The 26,531-nt window shown below is 36.2% G+C and overlaps 2 protein-coding genes across 2 annotated transcripts in view; both read right to left on the bottom strand.

The window, feature by feature from the left end:
* Positions 1-5,596, bottom strand: part of LOC107566422 (neuronal-specific septin-3-like) — a 94,198-nt gene extending 88,602 nt beyond the window's left edge. Inside the window, exons 1-2 of the mRNA XM_016251880.1 lie at positions 5,497-5,596; positions 5,383-5,423 (exon numbers count right to left, since the gene is read on the bottom strand). Of these exons, the coding sequence (XP_016107366.1) occupies positions 5,383-5,407 (25 nt within the window). The 5' untranslated portion in view covers positions 5,408-5,423; positions 5,497-5,596. The remainder of the gene's footprint in view (positions 1-5,382; positions 5,424-5,496) is intronic.
* A 17,895-nt stretch (positions 5,597-23,491) lies between these two features.
* Positions 23,492-26,055, bottom strand: LOC107566420 (uncharacterized). Its single transcript, XM_016251878.1, has 4 exons — positions 25,942-26,055; positions 25,324-25,638; positions 24,955-25,085; positions 23,492-23,743 (listed from the first exon to the last, which is right to left on the bottom strand). The coding sequence occupies exons 1-4, from the start codon at positions 26,021-26,023 to the stop codon at positions 23,591-23,593; spliced, it is 681 nt and encodes a 226-aa protein (XP_016107364.1). The 5' UTR covers positions 26,024-26,055; the 3' UTR covers positions 23,492-23,590.
* Positions 26,056-26,531: the final 476 nt, after the last annotated feature.

Genomic DNA, 26,531 nt, shown 5'->3' with positions numbered 1-26,531 from the left:
CGGCTCAAGCTCTCTACATGGGCCGCAATCAGAAGATTTTAACAGAAGACTTAGCAGAAGAAGTCATGGTGAGCCTTTTAAGGTCTGAGAGGATTCATGCCTCTCAGGATGGGCTTGTCCAATGAGAAAAGCTTAAATTCCAAGCGGGAGGTTGGAAATACTGGGGAGTTTTATGACCCTTTGTGTGAGAGCATGGTAATTTGCATATGGAACTCGATTGGGTGTTAATGCACAAACTACTAAAGATTCTCAGAACACTAATATGTTGCCTATGTACCAACATATAATATACACTCTCGTTTAGATCATCAGAAGACGAATTCATAGATACTAAACACGATATAGGTAAGATTACATGAACGAGTCGTTCTATCGTAAGCATGCATAAAACAGTATACAATACAAAAGACCATATACAAGAAGATAGTAATCATACACAATGACCTGGGGATATGCATGATAGGAAGGTCATAGAAAAATTTGTCTATGAAAGAAGTCGTTTCCTATAGCAGTATGTGTCTGTTTAGAGATAATTGAGTAGGGGGGAAGATTCTCACTACATACTTTTAGGTCATACAATTTATCTGGTCTGGCTGAGGTGTCGTGGTTGCCATGGTAACCAGGGGCCTGGGGTCGTTCGCAGTATGTTTATTGGGTGAGGGGTCTGTGACTATTTGTTAATCTAACGAATAATTGATTTGTTAAATCTAATGAAAAATGCTGTGTCTGATTGGTCCAAATGCTACACTTGTAAAATCATTAGATTGAAAACATTTAAATTTCATAAATGTGTGTAAATAATAAAAATGCAGTTCAAAACTGACTTTCTTTAAATGCAAATGCATTTGTGTAGTAAAGCATGTACTCAAAATTTTCAGTCAAAAGATTTTTTTGCTTTAACCCCTGAACTTTTCACCAGGGAGAAAACTCTCCTGACCAAAACAGAGTCAGAATAACATCTTTGGAGTTTGTCACTCTTCAACCCCGAAAAATGTGATTGCAGACTCCAATGCTATGGAACCTTCTAACCATCAAGACTTTCATCCAAGACGGCACCTGGATGCTCTTTCAATGGCCAAGGCGTTGTACATTTAACCAAACCAAACAGAGGTGTAGTTTCCTTCATTCACTCTCACTCTTTGTGGCCACGAAGGATCCAAGATCCCTGTGCCGTAGATCCAATGATGAGGAGATCGAGAGGTGAGTAAGGTGCCGCTTCTCACAAAGAGACGCTGAATTTGGCTCCAAAGAACAGAACGAGTGAGCAAATCCCATGCTGGCCTATTTATACTCCGATGTCTGGTGTGTGGCCAGCTATGCAAATTTTGCTCGCCAATTTAATTGGCCTTTTCTCAATGATGTCAGAGGTGTCTGGGCTCCCAAGTGTGGCCCCTAGTGTTGGAATTTGACACAATGTCGAAGTGATCGACTGAAAGGGAACTGCCAACTAAGACAAATGAGAAGGTTTTATAGCGCATGGATTTAAAACTGTCTGGCTGCTACAGGTTCCATGATGACAGAACACATCATTGGAATTAATGCCACAGTAACAGGGATATTTATACAGTCATATTCTGGGCACACACTCATCTGGCTGTGCTGGATGAGCAGTGGATGGGAAAAATAGGGAAGGCCCCAAGCTTTTATCAGTCCATGAAAGAGACAGAGGAGATCTATGCCATACCTTTCAGCACTGCCATCAAGCCTGATTCACACATACACACGACACAATCTCCTGCATCCTGTTATCCAAGCATATTCCTCTTGCATGAACGAACATCCCGTAAACACACGTGTATGCACACACGCATGCTTGTGTTTTTTCTTTCTTTTTCAGGAAAGCAGATGGACACAGACACGTGTGCAAAAGCATCCATGCACAAAACAGAGATGTAGATAAATCCACAAATAGCACAGCATCAGTGTAAATAAAGGGCATATGCCTTACAGCCCCAAACACTCTGACCTACAAGCATGACTCAAACATGCACATTTTGTTATATAAGAATGCACTGTTTAATCACCACACTCGCCAGCTCTGATGGCAGTGCCACAGGGCAGCAATTCTTATTGAAGCAGAGAAAGTAGTCAGAAAAAAATAAGAGAATAAATGAAAAAAAAGTGTGATGTCATGGTAGACCCAATAAAGAATGTGATGGGGTTATTCAATAAACAGGATTTTATGTGTGCATATAAGGAAATGTGGACAAAGACTAGGAATTTCTTCAAAATGCAGCATATTCTTTAAAGTCATGTTTTTTTTCCGAGATCATGGTCTATGTGTCACTTCTTCTCTTGACCCATTTGAACAATCTTCTTTTGGCCACCAAATGCCAACTCACTGATGCCCTACCGCTAATGAATGGTGAGTCTTGTGATTGGTGCAAACAGATTTCCTCTGTCTGATGGCTGCCAAATGTTCCACATTTACAAATGTCTAAAAATAAAACACTTGGCCTGATGGTCACCAAATGTAATAAGAAAGGCATATGTACTCTAGGATGAGAGGGAGGACGTTTCTCCCTCTGTATTATATATTCTCCCTGAACCTGTGTTAAATGGACCCTGACAATCCTGCACAAGTAAAAAATGTTTTAAAAAAAATAGTATGAGGGGAAAAGAAGATATAGAGTGATCATGCCCTAGAGAAAAACATATGGAGGTAAAATTCCCATGTTTTCCATCTTGCATGAAAAAGTCCCCTGTTAAAGATTCTTTGACTCTTTAAAGATTAATCATGACTATAATCTCGAAAGAGTTTTGAACTATCAAGTGACACTACATATTTATTTACATATGTCATCAAGTAATTTACAATTTGTAGTATACAAAATAAAGCTGCAGTAACAGTTTAAGGATCAAGGCTAACATTTAATTAGCATTTATTTAATTAACAGTTAATTAGCATTAGGTATGTTAATAAATTAATAAATGATTAATACAGATTAATAAATACTGTAACAAGTATTATTCATTTTTAATTAATGATACCTAATGTATTAAAACATTACCAAACTAAAATTCATTAAATCAAGCTGAGGCTTCCAAATTCAGTTACCTCTCACATCTAAACAAACAGATAGACCGAATGCAGATCAGCCAGAATTGCAGTTATGTTGTTAGTAAATATAATGCAGTTTGTGAAATCTGTCTTTCTTTGAGCATATATCTAGTCAAATTGCAAATGTCTAAATCTACTGCAGAAGAAGGACTGAGATAAACTCCTCTCATGTGGAGTTTGGCCACATACGCCACAGACTTGGCCACAGTTTTTGGCAGAGCACACAACTCTAAATATGAAAGCACTAAGCATGATCTTGAGAGTTACATAACTATTAATTAGAACGACAATCCAGTCAAAATGTAGTCTTTAAGCATTTGGTATTTGCACATTTATGAAAACTACCAAAGGGCATTGTTATATGTTACTTTTTAAACATATTATATACATATTAAACATATACATGTATATATATATATAAATATATATTATATGCATATATACATACACACATACATACACACACATACGTGTGTGTGTGTGTGTGTGTGTGTGTTCTAACCCTTTGGGCTGGAAAATATCAAACTAATCTGGCAACCCAGGTGTCATTTTACCTGGAGCCTTAATTAATTTCTGACCCGTACTCTGCCGTAAAATGTTCATTACACTGGCTCCAGTTAAATTAACACACAACTCTTTTTTGTGATTATTTGTGATAATAAACATATGAGAGATCATGAAAAAGTGGCTCCATCAAATAAATGGGCTTCAGGATCAGTCCTTTGACAAGTAATTTGTGGGATTGGCTAAATGTTCATGCCTAGTGGCTTACCCTCAGCAAAAAACAATAACAACATGGCCTGTTTTCCCCATCTGTTCAAAAGCTTTTTCAGTCATGACATCATGCATTAGCTGCACACTTCATATGAGCTATTTATATACAGCCTATGGCCCAGCAGTGTATGATGTCATAGCAAGAGAGAGTGGATGAAAAAAATTAATTTCAACACGAATTCAAATAAATAATAGTATTCATGAATAAATTATTTTTTCATTAAGTCTAGACTGCATAACCGTATAGCAAAAATTATATTCCAGGAAAACTAGCTCATAGCAGTGGAAAGGGACTACATAAAGCTAATCATTTATGAATCACTTCCTGTTAGAATGTTAATTCCAGTCTTGCAAAGCAGAAAGTGTAGTTCCTCAGTCTCAGATGTGATGATAAGCAAACATTTTTTTAACATCATTATAAATGAATGCTAAACATTTTCTGTTGATAGAAGAGCACCTAATGTATTCTTGCTAACAAAATCCATTGCTGTTATGTAAACCATAAAATTATGCTTTTGATTATTTGCCTATGAATATAATTCATAGGGGAAACTGAACTTCTGCAGCTGCTTTTGACAGCAGGAAATAATTCTGTGAAAATCTCCAGGTTAAACATTTTGTGACATATTAATCTGTTTTTATAGCTTTACAGATTAGTAAAATGTGATTTGCATACATTTCAGCTCTAAAAAAAATTGGTTAAGCAAATCTCTTTGCTGATTTCATGACCCAAATTCAGATCTTTCTAGAAAAGTTTTCTGGGTATAATATTTGTTCCTGAAACAACCAACTATCTAGTCCACTGCATCTCCTTCTGGCAATTTTAACAATATAAAAGATGTACTCAGGACTGAGTGACTTAATGTCAATATATATTAGCCGACCACTAGTTGGAGGGACAGCTCAAGCATGACAGTCAATGTATGTATTTAACAAAAACATTGACATAGTTTTGCAAGCAGGATCAGAATATCCAGCTTTTCAGTTATGATATATAACAGTAGAGTCCTTTTAGTTGTATCACTAAAAGCAAGAACAGACTGTAAAAATTAAATGGGCTGCTTTCATAAAATAAAATGAAATATTTCTTTCATATCTTACTTTCGTATTCAGAGAAATATGTATGAACACATGTATGTATGAGGTATTGTAAAAGTACTTATATATTGACCATATATATATATATATATATATATATATATGGTCAACATTGGTTCAACGTGATCTGACTGATGTGGCTCTATTTTCACCTACCATTTAAGTGACTTCTGCATTTAAGAATAGAGGTTAGCTGGCCTCATGCTTGAGTATATTAATAGAGCTCTCAGACTGTAAGACACCCCCAGGATAAAGTGAAGGAGGAGAACCTAGAGATGGTAATTACTTTATAACACAAGCTTGAAAGAAAGAAAGAAAGAAAGAAAGAAAGAAAGAAAGAAAGAAAGATATATTGGGCCAATTTTTCACCATCACCCAAAAACCACAATGTAAATCTTTTAAAACTCATACATACTTATACGCCACATACTAATAATGTAAAGTCTTACCTTGATGCGAAGTAGTTTTCTTCATCTTTAATAAATTGCCACTGTAATAACACAAAAATGTCTATTTTTTCAACTTAAATATTTTTATTTGTATTTTTTATATTTAATATTTACACGACGAATGCCTTGGCGTCCAGTTATCGCTTGACGTGTAATCCGCGCGCTGATCTGGTTGTGCAGGTTTGTCGGGCGCCAGTGTGCATCTTGCTCTTGTCAAGAGAGCGTGACGCGGGATAAGACTATGTAGGGCGCGCGCATATGCTCACATCTGCCATGAGCGCGCTTTTTTACACATAGTCTACTGCAAGACGGCTTTGGTGGCACGCTAGCAATTCCTTGTTTTTGTTTCAAGCGTTTTTATCAATTCACTTAATGAATAAAATTAAATTAAATCAGTGTTTTGGAGCAATAGAGTTCATAAGGCAGCATAATTAGACTCCAGATATGGGGCTTGAATAACAAAATACAAAAGAGAAAAACAGAGAGTGCCACTATTGATGCAACAATGGAAGATCAACACATTTTGATCCTCTGGAGAAAAGTTTTGTAACATTTACAGACCTATGGACCAGGCACGTGCAGAGGGGGGTGCGATGAGTGCTAGAGCACCTGCTCCTTTTCCCCTTGATGCCCAAAGTGCCCTTTTGTCCAGATGGTGCGTTCAAGTCATGTCGGATAGATCGTATTTACCAGTTGAACGCACATGAACTCCACCACAAAGTCGTTATTAGGAGTGGGAAACTCGACATTTTCGTTAAGCCCCGAGGTTCCTACCAGGATGCCTTCATAACGTCCGCGGCTGCCGGTAAGTGGAGTTCTCAGTGGAGCGGTGTGCTTGAATACTTGCAGGCTATTATTCAATTATTATTATTATACAAGAACTGCGTGAAGAGAGCACGCACAGCTGTTGTTTATATTGCTGTTTGTAGCCTGTGGAAGTAAGGTTAGCTGCAGCAAGGGGCTATAATATTTTTGTTCAATATTTTCCTAATGACAATTTTATGATGGTTTATAAAGGCTACTACCAGCACCTTTTCCCCATTTTTATCACAGAATAAGGCAGGAACTTTATAGTTTCTATAGACTACTAAATGATATCAATCAGTACTGCATTATTGATAAAGTTTATTTATTACCTGGAGATAACTTGAAAAACACACACAAACCGTATATTTTCGCAATCGTGTGTTTATTGTCTTCATGTTTTTTTTTGCTTTTTATTCAGCTCAGCTATAGCGACTCAGGGAGAGCCGGAGGCTTTTGTCCAATGTCCATATTAGGGTTTCCGACACGTCATCATAAGTCATTCCTTCTATGAGTCTGTTTTGGACTTTCTGCACGAGAGCGCCCTCCGGCTTCGAGTATGAATTAAACATACACTGCATGAGAGTGTTGAGCGCTCCAGATATTCACTTCTCCTCATTTTGGATACGAATAAAACGTCAAGTCATGCATAGACTATCGATGCTGTATCTTTGAATTTAAATCTAGAAACCTATACGTGAACACACCTGCCCGAATATAGTGCGGGGGACGAAGTTACATTTCTTTCAAATTAAATATTAAAAATGCAGCTAACGTTCTACACACAGCAATATAAACAAAGGTGCCTGTTCTCTTTCGTTCTTGCTGTTTGATTGGGAAAAGTTTAAAAGGCGTCGAGGGGTCTTGTCTTTATGTCATCGGACTAAAAACTATTACTTTTAACTTTTTTATTACAGTATTTATTTTAAAAACGTAGAGTGCCTTAAAAACAATTATCACAACACTGATAAAACAGGCTTATACTGATTTTCTCATCCTCCGATTTATAGGCTACTTATCAATCTTGTTTTTATCATCATTATAATTTAAAAAATGAATAAATTCAGAACAGGGTTATAATATAATTCTATTTTAAATAAGACAGAAATATTTTTTCTACAACAACAACAGTAGTGTTTACAACAGCAAAACCACCATACCCGGTAAACTCAATAATAATAGTAGGTCTAATTTCATTCTGTTTCTATTTTCAGAGTGATTAAGAGGTGCAAAGAACTATTTATTTAACTTTTAAACTTAAAATGGTCTTTTCTGTTCTGTTTCTTTTTCAAAACTGCCTCACGGCATTTGCTGCTATCAATACAGAAGCATCCATTTCGATACATGTCTCAGCAAGGAGCACAGCCCATGTGTCCCTTTTATACTTTGAGCACCTGCCCCTACAAAGGTCTCTGCACGGCCCTGCTATGGACCCCTCGCTCACACTATCAACCAACTCAGGGAGCCTTGTTGCACTTACACGTATTGGACCAGAAGATGTCGCAGTTGTAAAGTATATTAACATTTGTTTGATCAGTCGACAGCCATAATTTCATCAGTGATAATGCCATCGAGCCATCGTTAAAGGGGCGGGTGGCAGAGGGCAAATAGCAGAGAAAACAATGCAATATTTGTAAAGTTTCTAGTAATACTGAAAACCTTGAGCTTTTTCAGATGCATTTAATTAGGATTTGAGCTAAACACTGCAGGATAGTGGCCTCCAGAAGAAGAATTAGACGAATGGAAGAATCTTTCAAAGATTTTTTGTTTTGTAATAATGATGTATTTGATCTAATTGGAGCTATTTTTATAATTATTTAAAATATTAAGTAGCTTAAAAGCCACATGAAGCTTGTTATGTAGCTAGCATTACTAAAGGATAGATGATCGACAGGTCATCTATCTGTCTATCAGTGGATACTGTCATGGCCAGTATTGCCAGATTTCCCTCAAGAATCCTAAAACAGGACTCAAACATTCCAGTCTAAGGACAGGAAAGTCTTAAAATATCCTGGCAGTGGTTTATTGGTTTTGAAACCGTAAGCAACTTTGGACATGGCACATATTCATCTGCAACCAGCCATGAGGCTCGATGGTCTGATTGTTGTTAGGCACAAAAGAAAAACCTACAGGGAAAAAAAACCAAAATAAAACGTTGCCATACATTACATAAATTCTTTCAACGATACATTACATTTATACACACTCATGCAAGCTTTCAAATACAAACATCTATTCTACAGAGGAAAAGGTTGACCATTTCTTCTCAAAGACTTGTTTTTGTGGTCTGAGTGTATATTGTGAGTCTTTTCATTTCTGTGACCTCTGCTACTATTTGAAAACACTCTTCTCTCATAAGCAGATCTTCTTTGTACCATTTCTGTGTTACCACCTTTTTGCTTGTTACTTGCAGTGGTGGAAAGAGTACTGAAAAATATACTCAAGTAAAAGTACCATTACCTTCCATAAAATGTAGTGCGAGTAGAGTAAAAGTACTTGTCCAAAAAAACTACTCGAGTAAGAGTAAAAGAGTAGCCTATTAAAAAGTACTCATGAGTATTGATTCTACCCCCTCATAATAAACCCTGTACACCGCAATTTATACATTTTAAAAACGTTGTACATTCTGTAATTCACATTATCTTGTTTGTCATAAAGAATGAAGAATATCTTTCATCCAGCAGTTTTAATTTTGACCGCCAACTCTTTAAAATACATCAAAACAGCACGGAAACAGTATTCAGTTGAAGAAAAGATGAAAGTTATTCTCAGTACAATCATCCCCATTTAAATCATAAAGTAAAAAAAAAAAAAGATTTAAAATCATGTGTAAGGCCACTGAGACAGCATGCTGTTGTTGCACATAAAATATTAATGTTTAGAACAGTGCAAATACAAACACCATTAGAAACTCATAGTTCAGCACCTCACGGTGCCAGTTTTAGCGTTTTGCAATAAAGAAATAAGAATAACTAAACTTGATAATTTGTTACAATTTTAACATAAATGCACATTGTTCTAGAAGGATGGCATCATGCCATACCTTTTACACATTTACTCGAATTGTTATGCTGTTAATACAATTTGTAAAAAAAAAAATGCATTAAATAGCGAAGTATTTCTGGGGAAACTTTTTCAAAGGAAAACACACACACGCATGTCTCTTTGCTGAGCCACGGCGGTCTCAGTGAATCAGCAGCATCCACAACTGAACGGAACAAAGTGTTAAACTTGAAAATTGTTTATGCGCGAGTGCACTTGCTAAATGAAGGCGGATTGTATAAAATGGATTTTTAAAAAAAAGTTTATTAACGAGCTGCAGTTTTATTACATCACGCGCTGGCACAGATGCAGTATATTAACGCCACGGGTCATCAATAAGGTGCAGATTGCTCCTCAATTTGTGTTGTGTTGTTGTGTTGAGTGTCCAACACAACACAACACACGCATCACGCGCTCAAACTCATCAAAAGTCAACAAGTTCCACAAGCAACAACGACTTATCCAAGTGACCGCTGCAGAACGCACGCGAGAGAGGCAGCGCAGATCGTGCGTCTCATAAGTTAACACTGTACGCAATACCCGCAACCTCTCACCAAATTGCAGGCCGTGTAGATAGGCAAGCATATATACAAATCATTTAGTAAGCAGAAATCCGAAATTTACTTTAACATATTAAGTTAGAGGAAGATGCGACTAAATTGATATTTGAAGAATGCGCTTCCAGCAGCCATGATAAACAGTTGGCAGTTAAAGTTTTCTATGCACAATTTGATTTGACGAAAGTCACGAGACCTATTACTATCTATCCAATCACGTTGATGGATACAAATAAAATTAAAATAAGCATGTACCGACCACAAACGGAGGAAAATAGCAGAGTAAAAGTACTGATACATCACTTAAAATGTACTCAAGTAAAAGTACACAATTTTTAAACTACTCAAAAGTACAATTACTGATAAAAACTACTTAATTACCGTAACGTGAGTATTTGTAATTCGTTACTTCACACCCCTGGTTACTTATAATATCTTAGATATCTGTCTTCCTTTTTAACCTCAGATAAAAAACACTTTAACCTGTGGACTTCAAAAACAACCTGCGACAACAGTGTAAAAATAGCCCAATTCTATGGTAAAACCACAGACTTGGCAACCCTGTCCTGTTCATACCTTTCTTGTATGTCTGTATAATCACTTGTACAAGCTGATTAATCTGAACATTGTAATTTATTTCCTTCAAATAATATTGGTGTAAATGTAGGTATCTAAATACGGCTTGGTTTACAAGACCAAACTTTTATAGTTTGCAAGCTTTCCATATTGCCATAATTTATAATGATCCATATATAACAATCCTATAATCAATCATCCCTGGTTTAAAGTCTTCATGCCACGGCTGCTACGCCAGAGTTTCACTTCTTGGTTCGAGAGGCGAGTAGATCAAGTCCAAGTCCCGACCAAGGTTTATGGACTAAGTCACAGCCACAAAGGCCATCCATGACCCTTTTTTGCCCCAAGCTACTGCCACGGTGCCCATCCGTGAACCAAGTCTACACAAAGTTAGACCTATGGAGACCGTTCACTGTGCCCCATGTCATGGAGGCTGTCCATACCCACTCTGTCACAGCCAAGGAGGCCGTCCATATTTCTGCTCCACCATGGCCTCCTGATCTCCTGTGATCTTCTGCTCTGCAGAGGTGGTCATCCCCTCCACCAGCTCCACCCCGGTGGTCTCCATCTCCACTCACTACATAATCCCTCATGGGGATCACCATCGCTTCACTGCCACTACTCCATGGGCCATGGTCTCATCCTCTGCTCCACGGTCCAGACCCACCACTGCTCCACAGTCCAAGCCAGCTAATGCTCCACGGATGCTCCCTAGTCTACCATTGCTCCCCAGCTTGAGGCCGCCACTATTTCACGGCTCAGGTCTGCTACCGCTCTACAGCCCAGGTCAATAATGGTATGATCCATGCCCCCGTCACTGTGATGTATACCACCAAAATACCATGAGTGGGATTCAAGAGCAGTAAGCTGGCTTATTCTGCACCGCTTCTACAGTGCGACTGTAGAACAACTTTTTTTTGCACTATTGTCTGCAAGTTATGTAACACAAAAGTGTTTGCTCAGTGAGAACCACATATAGTTTTTCTGTTGTATGCTTTTGTGTGTGAGAGTTAAGTGTTTCCAACATTGTCCCCACAAGCAAAACTGCTTAATAAACACACTAAATTAGGTGTAATAACAATCTAACAATGGGAAAAAAAGTACAAGCAAATGTGTGGTACTTAAGCAAAATAATCCATGTCTCTACAAAAATGTAACTGGAATGAAAACAACCAAGTGAACATACAGTATGTACAGCACTTCTGTATGCATGCACAGCCAAATAACACTCAGCGATTTAGTCTTTATGGTAACACTTTACATTAAGGTTCCCTTTGTTTATGAATGTGTTTATAAATTACAAATAACTAATTTACAAATGCTTTAAATCATTGATAAGAATAAAATATTGTATGCAATACCTGCCAAACAGTGATTATTCACGAATTATAAACGTTAGTAACCTGTGAAAGTGAACCTTACTGTAAAGTGGACACCTGTGATCCATTTATTAATGAATTATAACGAAAGTGAACAACCATTTATTAATGAGTTATAAACGTTAATTGTGAAAAGGGAGCACCAGTGTGGTAACTTATTAGTGTGGTAACTAATCAATTGAACTGACAAAGTGACTACACATATAAACCCTTGAAAAACTGTCTGTAACCTCACTTAGCTTACCCGTAAAATCAGTAACCACTATGTCAGATTAAAATTTCTCTACAGAGCACGTTGGAACAGTCCTAACAATGAGACTTCTTCTCTTGAGAATAAGCTTTATATCGGATGCTCACTGGTGCCAAGTAACATTTCAGGCTTTGATGACACGCAGCAGGCAATTACACATAGACTTTGGTGAAGTAGACTTTTTTTTATTTCCAAAATGTAACAGTGTATAACAAAAAAGGCAAATGAAGACACAAATTAGCACATTAGAAATTGTGGTAGAGCATTGCGTTAGCAGCGCAAAAGGTCGTGGGTTAAATTCCCAGGGAACACAAAATGTATAGCCTGAATGTACTGTAAGTCAAGCATCTGCTAAATGCATTAATTAAATTAATAAGTTACATGAACTTTCACAGATTTCTAACATTGATAATCTACATATTATTATAATGTATTTATATGATATTGTCACGTTTAGGTTTGTGTTCATCTGCTTAGAGATTCTTAGTTTAATATATGCATTCTGTTGTATTTTTTATTCTGAATATCTTTTGTGTTTTGTTCCTTCTTCCTTTGCTTCTTGTGTATTATCACCCTGTGTTTTAGTCTTTGTTTGTCTGGAGTGATCCGCAGCTCCTAGTTACAGTAGCCCAGTAGTGCACAACAAAACAGAAACAAGCCACTACACAACAAAATTGCCACAATACAACGGAAACAAGCTGCAACGCGACAAAAATAGCACGACATAACAGAAATAAGTCCACCGTACCTGGTCTCACTCTATATGACTCAGAAATGAAATGGCTGTGCTATGCAGATTGCCTGGTTCTACTGTCTCCCATTGAACAGGGCATACAGTAGAACTTGGACCTGCTGGATCAATACTCTATAAAACTAAAATCATGACCTTCCAGAAAAGATCCAGATCCCAGGGAACACAACATATGAATATTAGGACCTAACCTATAACACACACATCACACTACAATTACCTGGGTTTGAAAATCACATCCACAGATAACTTTAATCCTGCAGTGAATGAACTGAGCGATAAAGCAGGGCCTTTATGCCATAAAACAAAATGAAAATATTAGAATCTGTCATCGAGCCGATTGCCCTCTATGGCAGCGATGTGCGGGGTCCACTGAAAAATCCAAATCAAGAACTGACCAAATTTGCACATCAGAAATTGTATACCAATATATGTTACATGAACTTTCATCCAGTTAAGACCCTACATGCAGAATTCTGTAAAAAATATTCTACACATCCAACGGAACACAACAAATAATGCATGCATGGCAGAATCAAGCAAATATCCACTTGCTATAAAAATACAGAAAAGGGCAATTAAATTCTGGAAGCATTTAAAACTCGGTGACCTCGACTCCATCTTACCATCATAAAGTCCTGCAAAATGGAGAGCTGAGCAATGGAAGCAATCCAAGCTGGTCCAGAGCTTCAGTCATGATGTTCCACTAACATCCACTGACCCCCATCACACTGATGCTCTGGACCAGAACAATACTGCCAAACACATTAAATTCAACCAAATTACAGCACATTAAACATTGGAAAACTCAAAGACATGTACAAAAACAAAACTGTTAAGTCATGCTGTTAGGACTGTTCCTCTGCGAAATTTTAATCTCACTTAGTGTTTACTGATTTTATGAGTAAGGTAATGTGAGGTGACATTGCCGAGTATGTTTTTTTAAGTGTTCATATGTTTAATTGCTTTGCTGGTTCAATTGATTAGTTACAGTACTAATAAATAACTGCACTGCAGAGCGTCCCGCAGACGCTCGCACACAGGTACTGCACATGTGGATTGCCAAATGCTCAATTTAAAATTGGCTTTATCATGATATCAAAAATAATTATTGATTGCTCATTAATATGATAATGTTCTGTAATGAGCTTTCAGTAATTGATTTAATGATTTTAAAAATCATTGTCAAGTTAAATATAATATAAATTGTTAGGTGCCTTTTCAGCTTGCATATCAAATATTTTTAGCTTGTTGGTGTGATGGTTAGTTATAAGTTAGTGGAATACTTGCTTTTTCAATAGTGCATCAACAATAAAATACATTTCGCCAGAAAAAATACACTAAATGATTAGTGTCCACTTTACATTAAGGTTCAGTTTCACCATTTACTAACTTTTAAAACGTATTAATAAATGGTTCACAGCTGTTCACTTTACATTAAGGTTCACATTCACAGGTTACTAAAGTTTATAAATCATTGATAAATGGTTCACATGTGTCCACTTTACATTAAGGTTCACAGGTCACTAATATTATAGTTTAAATTTTCATTATTAATATCTCAAGTCATGGTTGTGCTTTCATGTTTTTCCCTCAAAAAAAAAAAAAATATATATATATATTTTTTTTTTTTTTTTTTTACAGTGGATAATCATCATGAACTTTTGGAGAGTATCATGGGTAAGATACAGAGTAACTTCTGTTAAGCAACATAGTAAGAACATGTAACATGACATGAGTCATGAGATATAAATGAGAAAACCATAAATACATCACCCTCCATTCTCACTATAATAGTCTATTTTTGCTGCATAATGAAATAAATCAGGAATCTAGTTTTGAGTGAAATAAGTATGAATAAATATATTTATTAAGCATTTATGACATGAATTACAAATGGCTCACTATTTGGTAGGTACACTCTTAAAATTAAAGGTGCTTCACGATGCCATAGAAGAACCTTTTTGTCTAAATGGTTCCTTAAAGAACCTTTAATATCTGAAGAACCTTTCTGTTTCATAAAAGGTTCTTTGTGGTGAAAAAAGGTTCTTCAGATTACAAAAAGGTAAGAAAGAGATGGTTCTTTAAAGAACCTTTGACTGAATGGTTCTTTGTGGAACCAAAAATGGTTCTTCTATGGCATCGCTGTGAAGAACCTTTTGAAGCACCTTTATTTTTAAGAGTGTATTGCATTGAAATTATTCATGCATTAACTGCTTATCAATGATTTATAAAGCTTTTGCAAATTATTATTATTGTTGTTGTTGTTGTTGTTGTAAATGTTATTAGTCATTTATGAACCCTTTACAAAGGGAACATTAATGTAAATTGTTACCATCTTTATTAACATGAGATGTGAATGCATTCAAAAATAGTATAGCTCATTTTGACTGAACTTTAACTTGTTTTGCGTTCATAAAAGATCTGGTCTAGTCAAGTATGTCATATAGCATAAATATCAGCTAAAAAGCGGAAGATAAACAGGAAGAGTCTATAAACCACAGTATCTCACGTGGGGGGTATATATTGCTGATTGGTCAAGCATTGGCAGTGGGTAAGAGAATAGACCTAATTTAAATACTGTTTGTGTAGAACTTCATATCTTTTCCTAGTTAAGTAGGCCTACACTATAATTTTTTTTAAAGCTGTTTCAACTAATTATTAAGTAAATAGTTCCACAGACATTTTACGTTCAGCCAATTTCTGTCTTCAAACAGAAAAAAACTGTTCATTTGTTGCAAGGATTTGTAACAGAACATGCACATTTCATATTATACGTCTACCTTAAAAAGCATGAAAATAATATCAAAATATAACGGTCCTGCCTGTTGTTGATAAATACCAGTGGTGACATTTTACAAATTGATTGTTCAATTGTCCCAGTGTTTACTAAGCCATGGACCAGTGCAGGGACTCGTGTGCACATTCTACTGATTGACTACCTAGGGAACTGACTGGAACTCAGCCTGCTTTGATAACGGCCTTGTGAAAGGATTCAGTTGTTTATTCTCGTTCCGAACGACTAACTCCTTCTTCCGAAGCACCATTCATGAGACCAGAAACCCCGTTTGGAGTTTGCTCATTTGACAAAGCGAGATTTCAGCAAGGCTTGTTGTTAGTCACGTTTAATGTCGTCTTTTAAAGTCCCCCTGTAGTGAAAATCAAGTTTTTATGTTGTTTATTTGTCTATGTGGGGTTTTTAATTTGCTTTTAGACAAACCATGTGCCAATCCATTAATCAACACCATTGCTGAGTATTCTCTCCTTAAAACTGTAGTTTCCCAATATCGGTCCCAGAAATGTGGTCTGAAACAGCCCTCGGTTTGCTACTCACAAAATTCAATAACCAATCACGTCAAGGGATAGATTTCTATCATTAGCATATCCCTCTCTCCATTTATACAAATGCAGCGCATAGCCAGAGTTGCCAAGTCCGCGCATTATACGCAACTTTGGGCTTCTTTTTTTGTAAAGTTGCATGAAAAAATCCCGGGTCATGGGTTGTGTTTTTTTGGACTTATTTAAAAAAATATATTGTTGCTTGTTAGGGAAATCTGACAAGCATGCAATTTTGTTTCCTTGTTTATGTTCGCCGTATTCTCCAATGCATTGAATTACACTGTCTGCTCACAGTTAATAGCCAAACAGTGCAATAATTTAAGTGCTTCAACGTAATTTGCCAAATGTTTCACCCCCTCCTCCCCCTCAATGGAGAAAAATCACGTTCAAAAAGAAGGCACGTGATGCTGTAATCCAAGCGATGATAAAAGTAGTCATAGAGTGGGAGGATGACTTTCTTTTAGCCTAATTTTTAATTTTTACAATGTTTTTGTAATGTATTAATTATCATGGGCTGTAATAAAAAACAAATAGTCCTATACTAATACTAAGAGTAATGGTTCGAATAGCCTATATTTTAGTAATCTATATGTGGCTATGTTACAGCTCCCCTTTAAATTAAGCTCTTGTGTTTTTCTCCTTTTCCATCTCTCCAATCCTATTCTGCTCACATGTGATTGGAGATGAGTTTTGTTCCCACTTTTGTTGCAGTTTGCTGATTTTTGTAAAATAGCGTCTGTTTTTGCTTTTCAGATAAAAGAGTGGTTTCAGTTTAATATGTTGCACACTCATTTATTGGTAATAAATAATATTGATGATAAAAAAAATCATAAAAAAAAATATTGGGCTTGTTTTTGAAGCTGTGCATGCTTATTTGTCTTGGGAGAGTTGGCAACAGTGATCATAGCATATACTGTATAGATCGCATCATTCGCATGCAAAATATACCAATAGGATTACCAGCACAAAACCAAAATAAAATAAAGCAAAAAAAAAAAAAACTTGCATCCGTGAAATTAATGTAAATTACCGTGAATTTAGAACAGCTAACCCGCGGTAACAGTGTAAAAGTAGCCTGGAGTCAGACCCACCTCTCCCGCATTGGCGTCTGCACTTCAAACGCATACGAATCACAAACGACTGCATTCGAGTCTTCAAGGCATTTTGTGGACACAACATCGTCAAGTAAGTAACTTTAACGACTGGTACAGTATACACTGTATAGTTGTCCGCAAGTAAAAACAGTTTTTTCAGCGAGGTGTGCTGTGATTGGCCAGCTATCCAGTGCGTTGTGAATGGCCGAATACCTCAAGCATGAGACGGAAATGTTACGCCCCTCACCGTACTGTGATGATGCCGTCAGGCCGGAGCGATGATTCAAAAACATGAAAACCCATTATAAACGAGTTTGTTGCATCCAGTGGGGACATAATTATGGATTATAATGACTTATACTGTCTTTTTACACGTTGCGTTGCACGGTGAAAGCCGATCCACCGCGCGAAGTTGATGTATTTCCTCAGCAACCAGCACGGATCAGCTCCAAGCATGACGAAGCAGATATCGTCCTCTTTTGGAAGGCCAAACAAAGTAGTTTCGCTTTCACAACGAAATACACAGCGTCTTTACGACATGGCGGCGGCAACAACAAAACTACAGCGAGAATAAAAGTTACCCCTTTTTTCTTTGCGTGAACATTTGGGCGGCGTCATGCAAATCTTCCCACATCGTGACGTAGACATGTGGGGGCGTGTTAGAATGAGCCGTTTTAGGTAGGTGTGGCTGACTCTTAACTTTTATAAAGAATATCTCTTTGGATTTGAGACTTTATTCTTTGCAACTTTACAGATCTTCTTTATGCACCAAGAGCTTGTAACACTCGAAAGAGAAAGGAAAAATTGAAAACGCATCATATGACCCCTTTAATCATGGTGGAGGGGACAACCATTGCTGCTGTCAATGCTGTTCTCACAACAACTAGGCCTACATCCCTTTGTCTTGTTGCTAAAGTAGGCCGAGTGTATTTATAGGCTAGATATGAACGATCATTCAACGCATATTGTATGTTTTATAAGCAGTGAAATAGGCATGTATTTGACCGAAATTCCAGAATTGGAATACGCCATATCGTAATTACTGTAATTCCAAGATGACATCACGTGACATTCTATTCTGAGCTGCTCCTCGGACTCGGAATTATGCTTTTCTATGGCAACACTATCAACGCCTAAACAGAGCCTGTGGTGGTCAGGTGGTACAGCAGTCATGTGGTACAAGTCTTGGCTCTCAGAAAACTCCCAGTTCACAAGTTGTAATTATGAGTTCTACGAGGACGTGAATGCTTTTTACAAGTTGGAATCTCGTAATTACGGGAATTCCGATATGGCGTGAACGCACCTTTACATTCAAGCTACTTTAAGGCATGAGAAAATTATTTTCACAAGAAAAAAAACATTTAAATATGTAATTTTGATGATCAAATATGAGTTTTAAGGAATACAATTTTGACTACAGGAGGACTTAAACTTCACGGGACAATTGCAAAAGTGTGCACATGCAAAACCACATTCAACACGCCCACGTTTACTTCAAATAAGCGCATTTTGTGGTTTACATGAACGTCGTATTAAGCATCAATGGCTTATTAAAAGGGAGAAAGACCACGCAATCTCTTCTTGCCATTTTCACTTCACGGAAACACAAAAAATATCATACAACATGCCAAAATTAAACCTAAAATTCATTATAGTAACACAGCTTTTGATATAAGGTGTTTTGTGGATTAAACGAGACGAAAAACCACGTTCCGTTCACTTAAACAGCTCATTTCCCCCAGACATATTCATACAATGCTTAGTCAGTGTTTATATATGTTGAACTTGTGTGTATAAATATGTTTTAAATAATACCTAGGCTATTCATTTTTCTTTGGACAAACGACTTATAAAACAATATCCACTCAAAAACATCGGATATGCTGTACGTTTTTGTCAATAAATTTAGTCTAAAAAATCATATTTATTTAGTGCAACTTACCTGAGGCGTGAACTTGACCAGACGGCGCTGTTATCGCCGAAACATTATTAGTTTAGTCATTTAGCATTCTGAATGTTGACTGGATTTGAAAATATTTGTGCAGATTCACAATTTGAGTTGAATTACTGAAATAAATGAACTTTTCTAATTCTAATTTATTGAGATGCACCTGTAATGTCTTCTCAACTAAGCCCAAGCAATAAAATTAGCAATTGCATTGCTTTTCTACATAGTGTGTTTTAGTACATTAATGAAAATCTTGAGTTAAATATAAGTGTAACGTCTGGTAGTAAAATCACTTGCACAATGAAGGAGAATAACTGGAAATAGACTTTAATAACAAACTCAGAGAAACATTACCAAACACTATTATAACAGAGAAGGGACATAGTCAAATGGTGAACTGAGGGTTTAAGTACAAGAGAAAAACAAAGGAGCTGATGAGTTAATTAACCAGACAACAGGTAAACATAATTAACTAATTATGGCAACTAAGGAAAACTAGGTCAAACAAGGCAGACAGAAAACAGACAGACAAAGCATACATGTTACAGTAAGCTTGTGTTAAAGTGGCATGGTATCATCCTGAACATGCACAAGAATATTAAAGTCAGTTAGAGTAAATTTTATCTGATTTGTGTCAGTTGTTGTTAATCGAATTGTTATAATTGTTTTAGAAGTTTATTTGGTAATACTTTACAATAAGGTTCCATTTGTTAACATTAATTACATTAGTTAAAGGGCACCTATTATGCAAAATCCAGTTTTACATTCATGGCCGGACTTACCATTGGGCTTGAGTGGGCTGCAGCCCATGGGCCCCGCCTTGTAGGGGGCCCCGCCTTTGCCCGTTTACGTTTGTTTGATTTGTTTGTTATATGCCAGTCAGAATTCCGAAATTATTAGCCGCATTTCCATACGCAAGATCTAAACAGGCCAGCCGGGGTTACAGCTTACAACTACGACCTTCGAGGCCACAATCAAACAGCATAAACTGGTATTTATGATTATTTCACATAGAAGGACACACGTATTGAATCGCGTCTGCACCGATTGGTTTGTTATCACATGGCTACTTTAAACAGCTCCATTAAGCCTTTATCCCCAAAGAGCGCACATTTAGAAAGATAATGATAAATTCTCAAATGTTCACACCTCATTTCTTTACAGAGGATGATTCTATATTACTATAGCCTATTAATGTTCCACTAAATTATGCGATCATCTGATGAGTTTTGAGCGCTCTCTCTCGTCTTACTGCCATTACACATAGTGGGGAAGAAATGTCATCAAAATGATTTTAAATAAAAAAAATAGCAATTTAATGAGTTTCTGTTTTAATAACATAGCTGTGCCTATGATATAGGACTTAGCCTATCACACAAACAAGAGTCCTGTTTTTTTTCTCAAATATCTGCACGATCGCAAATGTACAATAAACAACAACTTACAGAGTAACTTTCAGACACAAAATTCCATTTTGCTCCGTCAGAAAGAAAATCGAACAAACAGCCGAACCGCTGCGTCTCCGAACAACAGTGTTTTGTTCTTTAGCGTTACACAGACCAGCAAATGATTCAATTCAGTCGTTTGCAAAGTTAAATGAATCAGCTTTTTAAAGAAATCGGTTGATTCAACTCACTCATTAAGACAGTAACTTGCTGCCACCTACTGGCGGTTGTAGTTTCATATTTTAAAAAGTAGCTTATTTCATTTTTGCAATCATTTAATATTTCTACATTAAAAAGTTATATTTAAACTTAACATTATGCACAATCCATCTATGAATTTTGTTGATAGTGATTTAATTTGATTGTTAATAGCCAGCATGTCTTTTTATTTGATTAAATAAGAACCTCATACAAGAGGACACAGATATGACACTAACTTTTATAATACTAATAAGCCAACATCTCTGGCTTCTTTTTTTTTTTGCTCAAAGTTATTTCAGGGTTTTGATCTCTTAACTGAGAGAACACATCCTGTTTATTATATTATAATGAATATTTAAAATGACATTTAAATTTTGACTATAGCCTAGACATGTTGCATATTAATTGTACTATTTATGAACCTCAAAGCATATGTTTGTGTATTTTGTGTTACTCCATAATGATGTTCTATTTGAGGGCATTTGTAGTGTAAGTATAGGGCCCAAACATAACCTCAAGCCCAGGGGCCCCCGTCCCCCTAAGTCCTGCCCTGTTTACATGGTATTTGGACATAAACGTGTTTGCAGTGTGTGAACACAAACACCCAACAATGATAAAAACCCACTCTCTCCATATTTTTAGTCCCCATTAAACCAAATCAGTCTCACTAGGCCTGCCATTTTTATTGTCTAAGCAATATGACATCACATTGCATAGGGCCGGCCCACAGTGGTTGATTCACACTGATTGAACTCTCGTAAGCAATCCCCATGTTCTGTGTTTGGATGTAAGACTGAACATTAGAGTCTTTATTTTTTCCCAACATCTGAGCCACTGAGGACGTAATGCACCTCAAAATCTACCTTTATACGTTTATGTCTGTGCAAATAATTTAACTTCAGACTGCTTTGTGAATGTCATGTCATTATAGTGCATAGCGTTTTAACCGTATTTGTGTGTGTATGTTATCGATTTTCATTGATCATAGCCGCGCTTGAGAAATTTGTTTGGGCCGCGCTGTCCGTTCAGTAGCGAGGACGCATGGCTCGGCCCATTGAGCCTCACCGATGACAGGTCAGCACAGCGCAAGTTCTGTAACATCGCGCTGTTTCTTCCCACTCTCAGTGCATTTGGCTTCCCATATGTACGGCTGAACACCGGTTCTCTTGCTCTCAGTCATGTTGCTACTACCAGAGAGATAGTCTGGAGACGGGGTGGGAATATGCAGCTCATTTGCATTTAAAGTAATACACATTAAAACAACTCTTTTTTTAGACACACCCCAAAAATGACATTTTCCAGATGTTAGAATAAATGATCTGTGGGGTATTTTGAGCTGAAACTTCACAGACACATTCTGGGGACACCCAAAACCAATAGCTATTACATCTTGTAAAAGGGGGCATAATAGGTCCCCCCTTTAAAATAAACTAACAATGAAATAATACTTCTAAAGCATTTATTAATCTTAGTTCATGTTGACTCCAACATTTGCTAATACATTATTAAAATCAAACGTTCAAAAGTATCTATTAATGTTATTCAATGGGCCTGAGCTAACATAGACTAACAATGAACAATTTGTATTGTGTTAAAAAAGATTAATAAATACTGTAACAAATTATTGCTCATTGTTAATGTTAGTTAACGCATTAAATATAGTTAACAAATGGAAACTTACTGTAAAGTGTTACCATTTATTTTATATGTTAAGAGATCTCTAAACTTAAGTAAATATATTTTCTCTTTATGCAGAGTAAAAAGACTCCGTTTTATACAGCATGATTCATAGCGGTTAGTGCTTATACAGTATGATTCATAGCGGTTAGTGCTTTGTAATGTCATTGAGAATTCTCAACAGAATTTGTTGGTAATATACTGTAAAGCATCAGTGTATAGGAAATCCATCTAAAGCAGTTTAAAATAATTGTATCCATTATTTAATCAAATGTTTTGTTGCATTTTACTTTACAAATGTTATTTTGCACATAGAGAGACAAGAGACACTATTGTCAGAGACAAGATATGTTAAATAAAAAACATTAACATTACATTAAAAACATTAAAATACATTACAAATGCAGCCAAGCTGGATGATGAGTAAAACAGCATGCATGTTAATTAATATATAAAAGCCTCATATGCAAACACACTGCATAAGTTTTAAAACTTTATTCAACATTGTTAGTCAACACAAGAAACACGTCAGTGTGGCTTTGTTTTGATGCATTCTAAAAGGTTATAGAAAGGAAGAAAGCATGACCACAACTGCAAAGGAAGATGATTGGTGAAGAGTGGAAACCAAGTTAAAAAAACGAAAATCAGAGAGTAAGTACCATTTGCTGTTAAGTTTAAAATTTGCAATGAGACAAAAAGGCTTTTATTGCCTTTTTATATGCCTTATTATATGATTCTCTACTTTTCCATCAGTCAGTTCACTGTTGGCCTACTTGTCAGATGGAAAGTAGCAGGCACTTCACAACATTCTTGAGTTCTTTGCACATGCATGAGCACCTCAGACCACAAATGAGGTCTTTGACATTTCTTTTGTCCATCAGCTAACAATATCTCTTAAACTGCTGCATCTTTTTTTGTTGTTCTTCACACTTAAACTATTTTAAATTATTCCTGATCTACAGCATCTTAAATATAAGCATGATATTCACACTAAATTAATTATAGAATTGTATTTCTCTCTCTCTGAACTGAAAGGAACGGGGAAAAATGAAAATGATAAACTCAAATACAAAGCAATAAATCATTTAAAAGCTTTGCCAATCCAAATAGAGAGTTATACAACTTAAACTCTATATCACAGGTATTTAGCGGAGTAGCTTGGTGGATTGATAGTCAGGGTTGATGAATGTCCGTACACTGGGCGGGCAGGCCAAATTGCTCCGTTTCATCTCTTCATAAACTGAGTCTGAGGGTTGATTTGATGGTCTGTATTTCTTGTTCCCCCAACACCCCTTCAGCTGAGGATGACAAAAAGAAGTGACTCATTTAAAAATATAAAATTTTCATGAATCTTGCAATGTTCTTGGCCTATTCTCCAAATATTTCTTCAGCTTCTAAACTGACTATAACAGGGGCGCAGTAATGGGGGGGAAATGTGGAGTGATTCTAGGAGCCCTATCAGAGAGGAGACTCGGAAGGGACAACAGGAACAGGGTTTAGAACCACTGAGAAGATTAAAAGGACATTTCATTTGGAAGAGAGACGCAGAGGAACGGGGCACCTGTCAAAATCTTGTTCACAAGAATTTTGACACTTGCTTGTGGTGCATGACTGCTAGCAGAGCATACTGTGAAATCTGTCAATAAGCAATCAGACATAACAGCGACTTATGTGGTCGAATAAAAAAAACAAGGGTTGTTATTTGAAAAGTTGCAGGGTTGTTTTGTTTGTTTTTTCTAGCTCTGTGACTTCTGTTTCTCGATGGAAAGCCTATGGAAGTGTTTTGGTTATAGAATTTGAGCTGTACATTAATGTGCATTAGCCATTGATTGTGTCAACTGTTAAGTGGTTCAGCTATTATAAGACATCTGGAAGTGTAGTGCTTTTTGCATTCTCGGTCAGTGTAAAGGTAAGATTGTCTGAGTGTGAAATGCTGATACAGCATACTCTCAAAAAGACTCCGCTGCTGAAATGCATTAATTTTTCACTTCAGCATTTAAGAAGCCAAAATGAACTAAAGGTTTAGTGCTTTAGCATATCATTTTCCATTATCAGTGTTTTATGCACTTTCTGCTTAATGTCAAAAACAATTAATAGTTTTAGAACAAACTGCAGGGCCACTTGACTTTTGAGCACCATTTCAGAAGTTTCCTGTGGTTTTTAAACACGCCATAACTAATTTTACATGTAAAGCTTTGACTTATTTTGACAAACAGAAGTGTTTGGAAAGTTAGTTTAAAATTTTGCATAGTGTATAAATGTAAATAGAAAATCATCCTAGAGTTTAATAACTGCAAAAGAATTAGAGAGCAATAGATTTTCAACAACAAATCAAACCACAGAGTATCAAAAGCAGCTGTCATTTGTGCACTGCACGTTTACACATGACAGCATTCCTCTATAATGTATTTCAGATATATGCATAATGTTGTTTATAAGTTTAGTTTTTACTTTTTATTTGTGCTTTTAGGTGATCCACACTGATTTTTGGGTGTATATGTATACATACCTTCAGAATCACAAAGATGAAACAAGTGATGCACAGTAGCAACATGACACCACACACAATGAGAACGATCTTCACATGAGGATCTTCTGGGCACTTTTTCTTATCTTCTTTATCGGTGTCTTTTTTTCCCACTGATTTTTCCACGATAGAATAGAAATTCAAGGCCAGAGAATTAGAGCTGTCCTCTATGTTGTTTTTCATTCAGTATTAATTTTTTTAAAAATTACTGTACTTCTCAATCTCTGCATCTGAATAGAAGTTTTCCATTTACATAGTTTACGTACTAAATAAATGCATTACATTAAGACCACAGTAAACCCATCATGTTTGATAATGAAATTATTTACATGAACTGTAAGACACACTTACCTATCCATAACCATGTGACCGGGCTAACTGTAATTTTATCTTCCAAATTAAATTCACACCAGTAAAGTCCAATGTCTGTGGTATTTACATTTGACAAGGTGGCATAAATTTTGGGAATTTTTCCATCTACATGGACTTTGGATTTGTACATTGTTGATTTAAGGGTAAAAGTGTTGTCTTTGTAATAGTAGAAGACTTCCTGCTTATTTTGACTTGCTGCTTCTTGTTTGTACATGTACACCCCATCTTGAGGGGTTTTATCAATAGCGCACTGGATGATGATCTTATTACCAACAGCTCCGGTTAAAGTTGTAACTGTGTTTGAAAAAAAAAAAAAAAAAAACTAATGAGACTTAAACACTTAAATAAACTGATTAATTTTTAGGCAATAGTGCATCTTAAATCATTTTTGTAGCAACATGTACAGACATGAAAACACAAATAAAGTAGTCTTTACCGCTTTTCATTTACATAAGTGTGCTCAATTGTCTTTTCTTAACTAATGCAACATTTCTCAAAAATATTTTCTACTGCAGAATCTAGCATACATGAAAGTAACATTTTTATATGTTGAAATGGAAAGCAAAATGTATACATAAAAAAAATATATATTCATACCTTGCACCATTGCATCTGCCCATGTGGTGCTTCTTAAACAGATACTGATCAATAGAAAACTGGATCTCGCAACACACGCCATCTTCACAGCTCTGTGTGACTATATAGCCTCTGTTGAACAACATCTGGTGGAAGTGGTGGTCGCATACAGAGCTTATATTAAACTTTTTTTCTTAAGGAAGTTAAGAGCCAAGTGGTGTTGCATTGTAATTGCAGAATGTTAGCTTAGAATATAGATATATAATATACAATAAATAGTCTCACTTGACAACTCACAAAACAGTTTGTAACACTGTGACACAAGTAGCCTAAACCTAAACAAGTCATTAATGATAACATGAGTCCACAACATTGATTTTCAGGACATTGAAATGCTGTTTACAGTCTAATACTGAATGTTTAAATGTTCCTATTTATTTATGTATTTCTTCAATTAGGATGTTTTATGTATTATATATAAACTTGTGTGTAGTGTTGAAACAGTTTAAATAATTGAATGTGTGTATTTCTGTAAAAGGATTTAATATGTGTCTCCAGCTGTGTCTTCACCTCATGATCATTTGTATATAAGTTCATATGTGTTCTTTAGT

The sequence above is a fragment of the Sinocyclocheilus grahami genome, unplaced genomic scaffold (genome assembly GCF_001515645.1).
Source record: "Sinocyclocheilus grahami isolate Dianchi unplaced genomic scaffold, SAMN03320097.WGS_v1.1 scaffold1074.1, whole genome shotgun sequence".
NCBI lineage: Eukaryota > Metazoa > Chordata > Actinopteri > Cypriniformes > Cyprinidae > Sinocyclocheilus > Sinocyclocheilus grahami.
The sequence above is the reverse complement of the archived record's forward strand: the minus strand, read 5'-3'. Positions and strand labels throughout refer to the sequence as shown.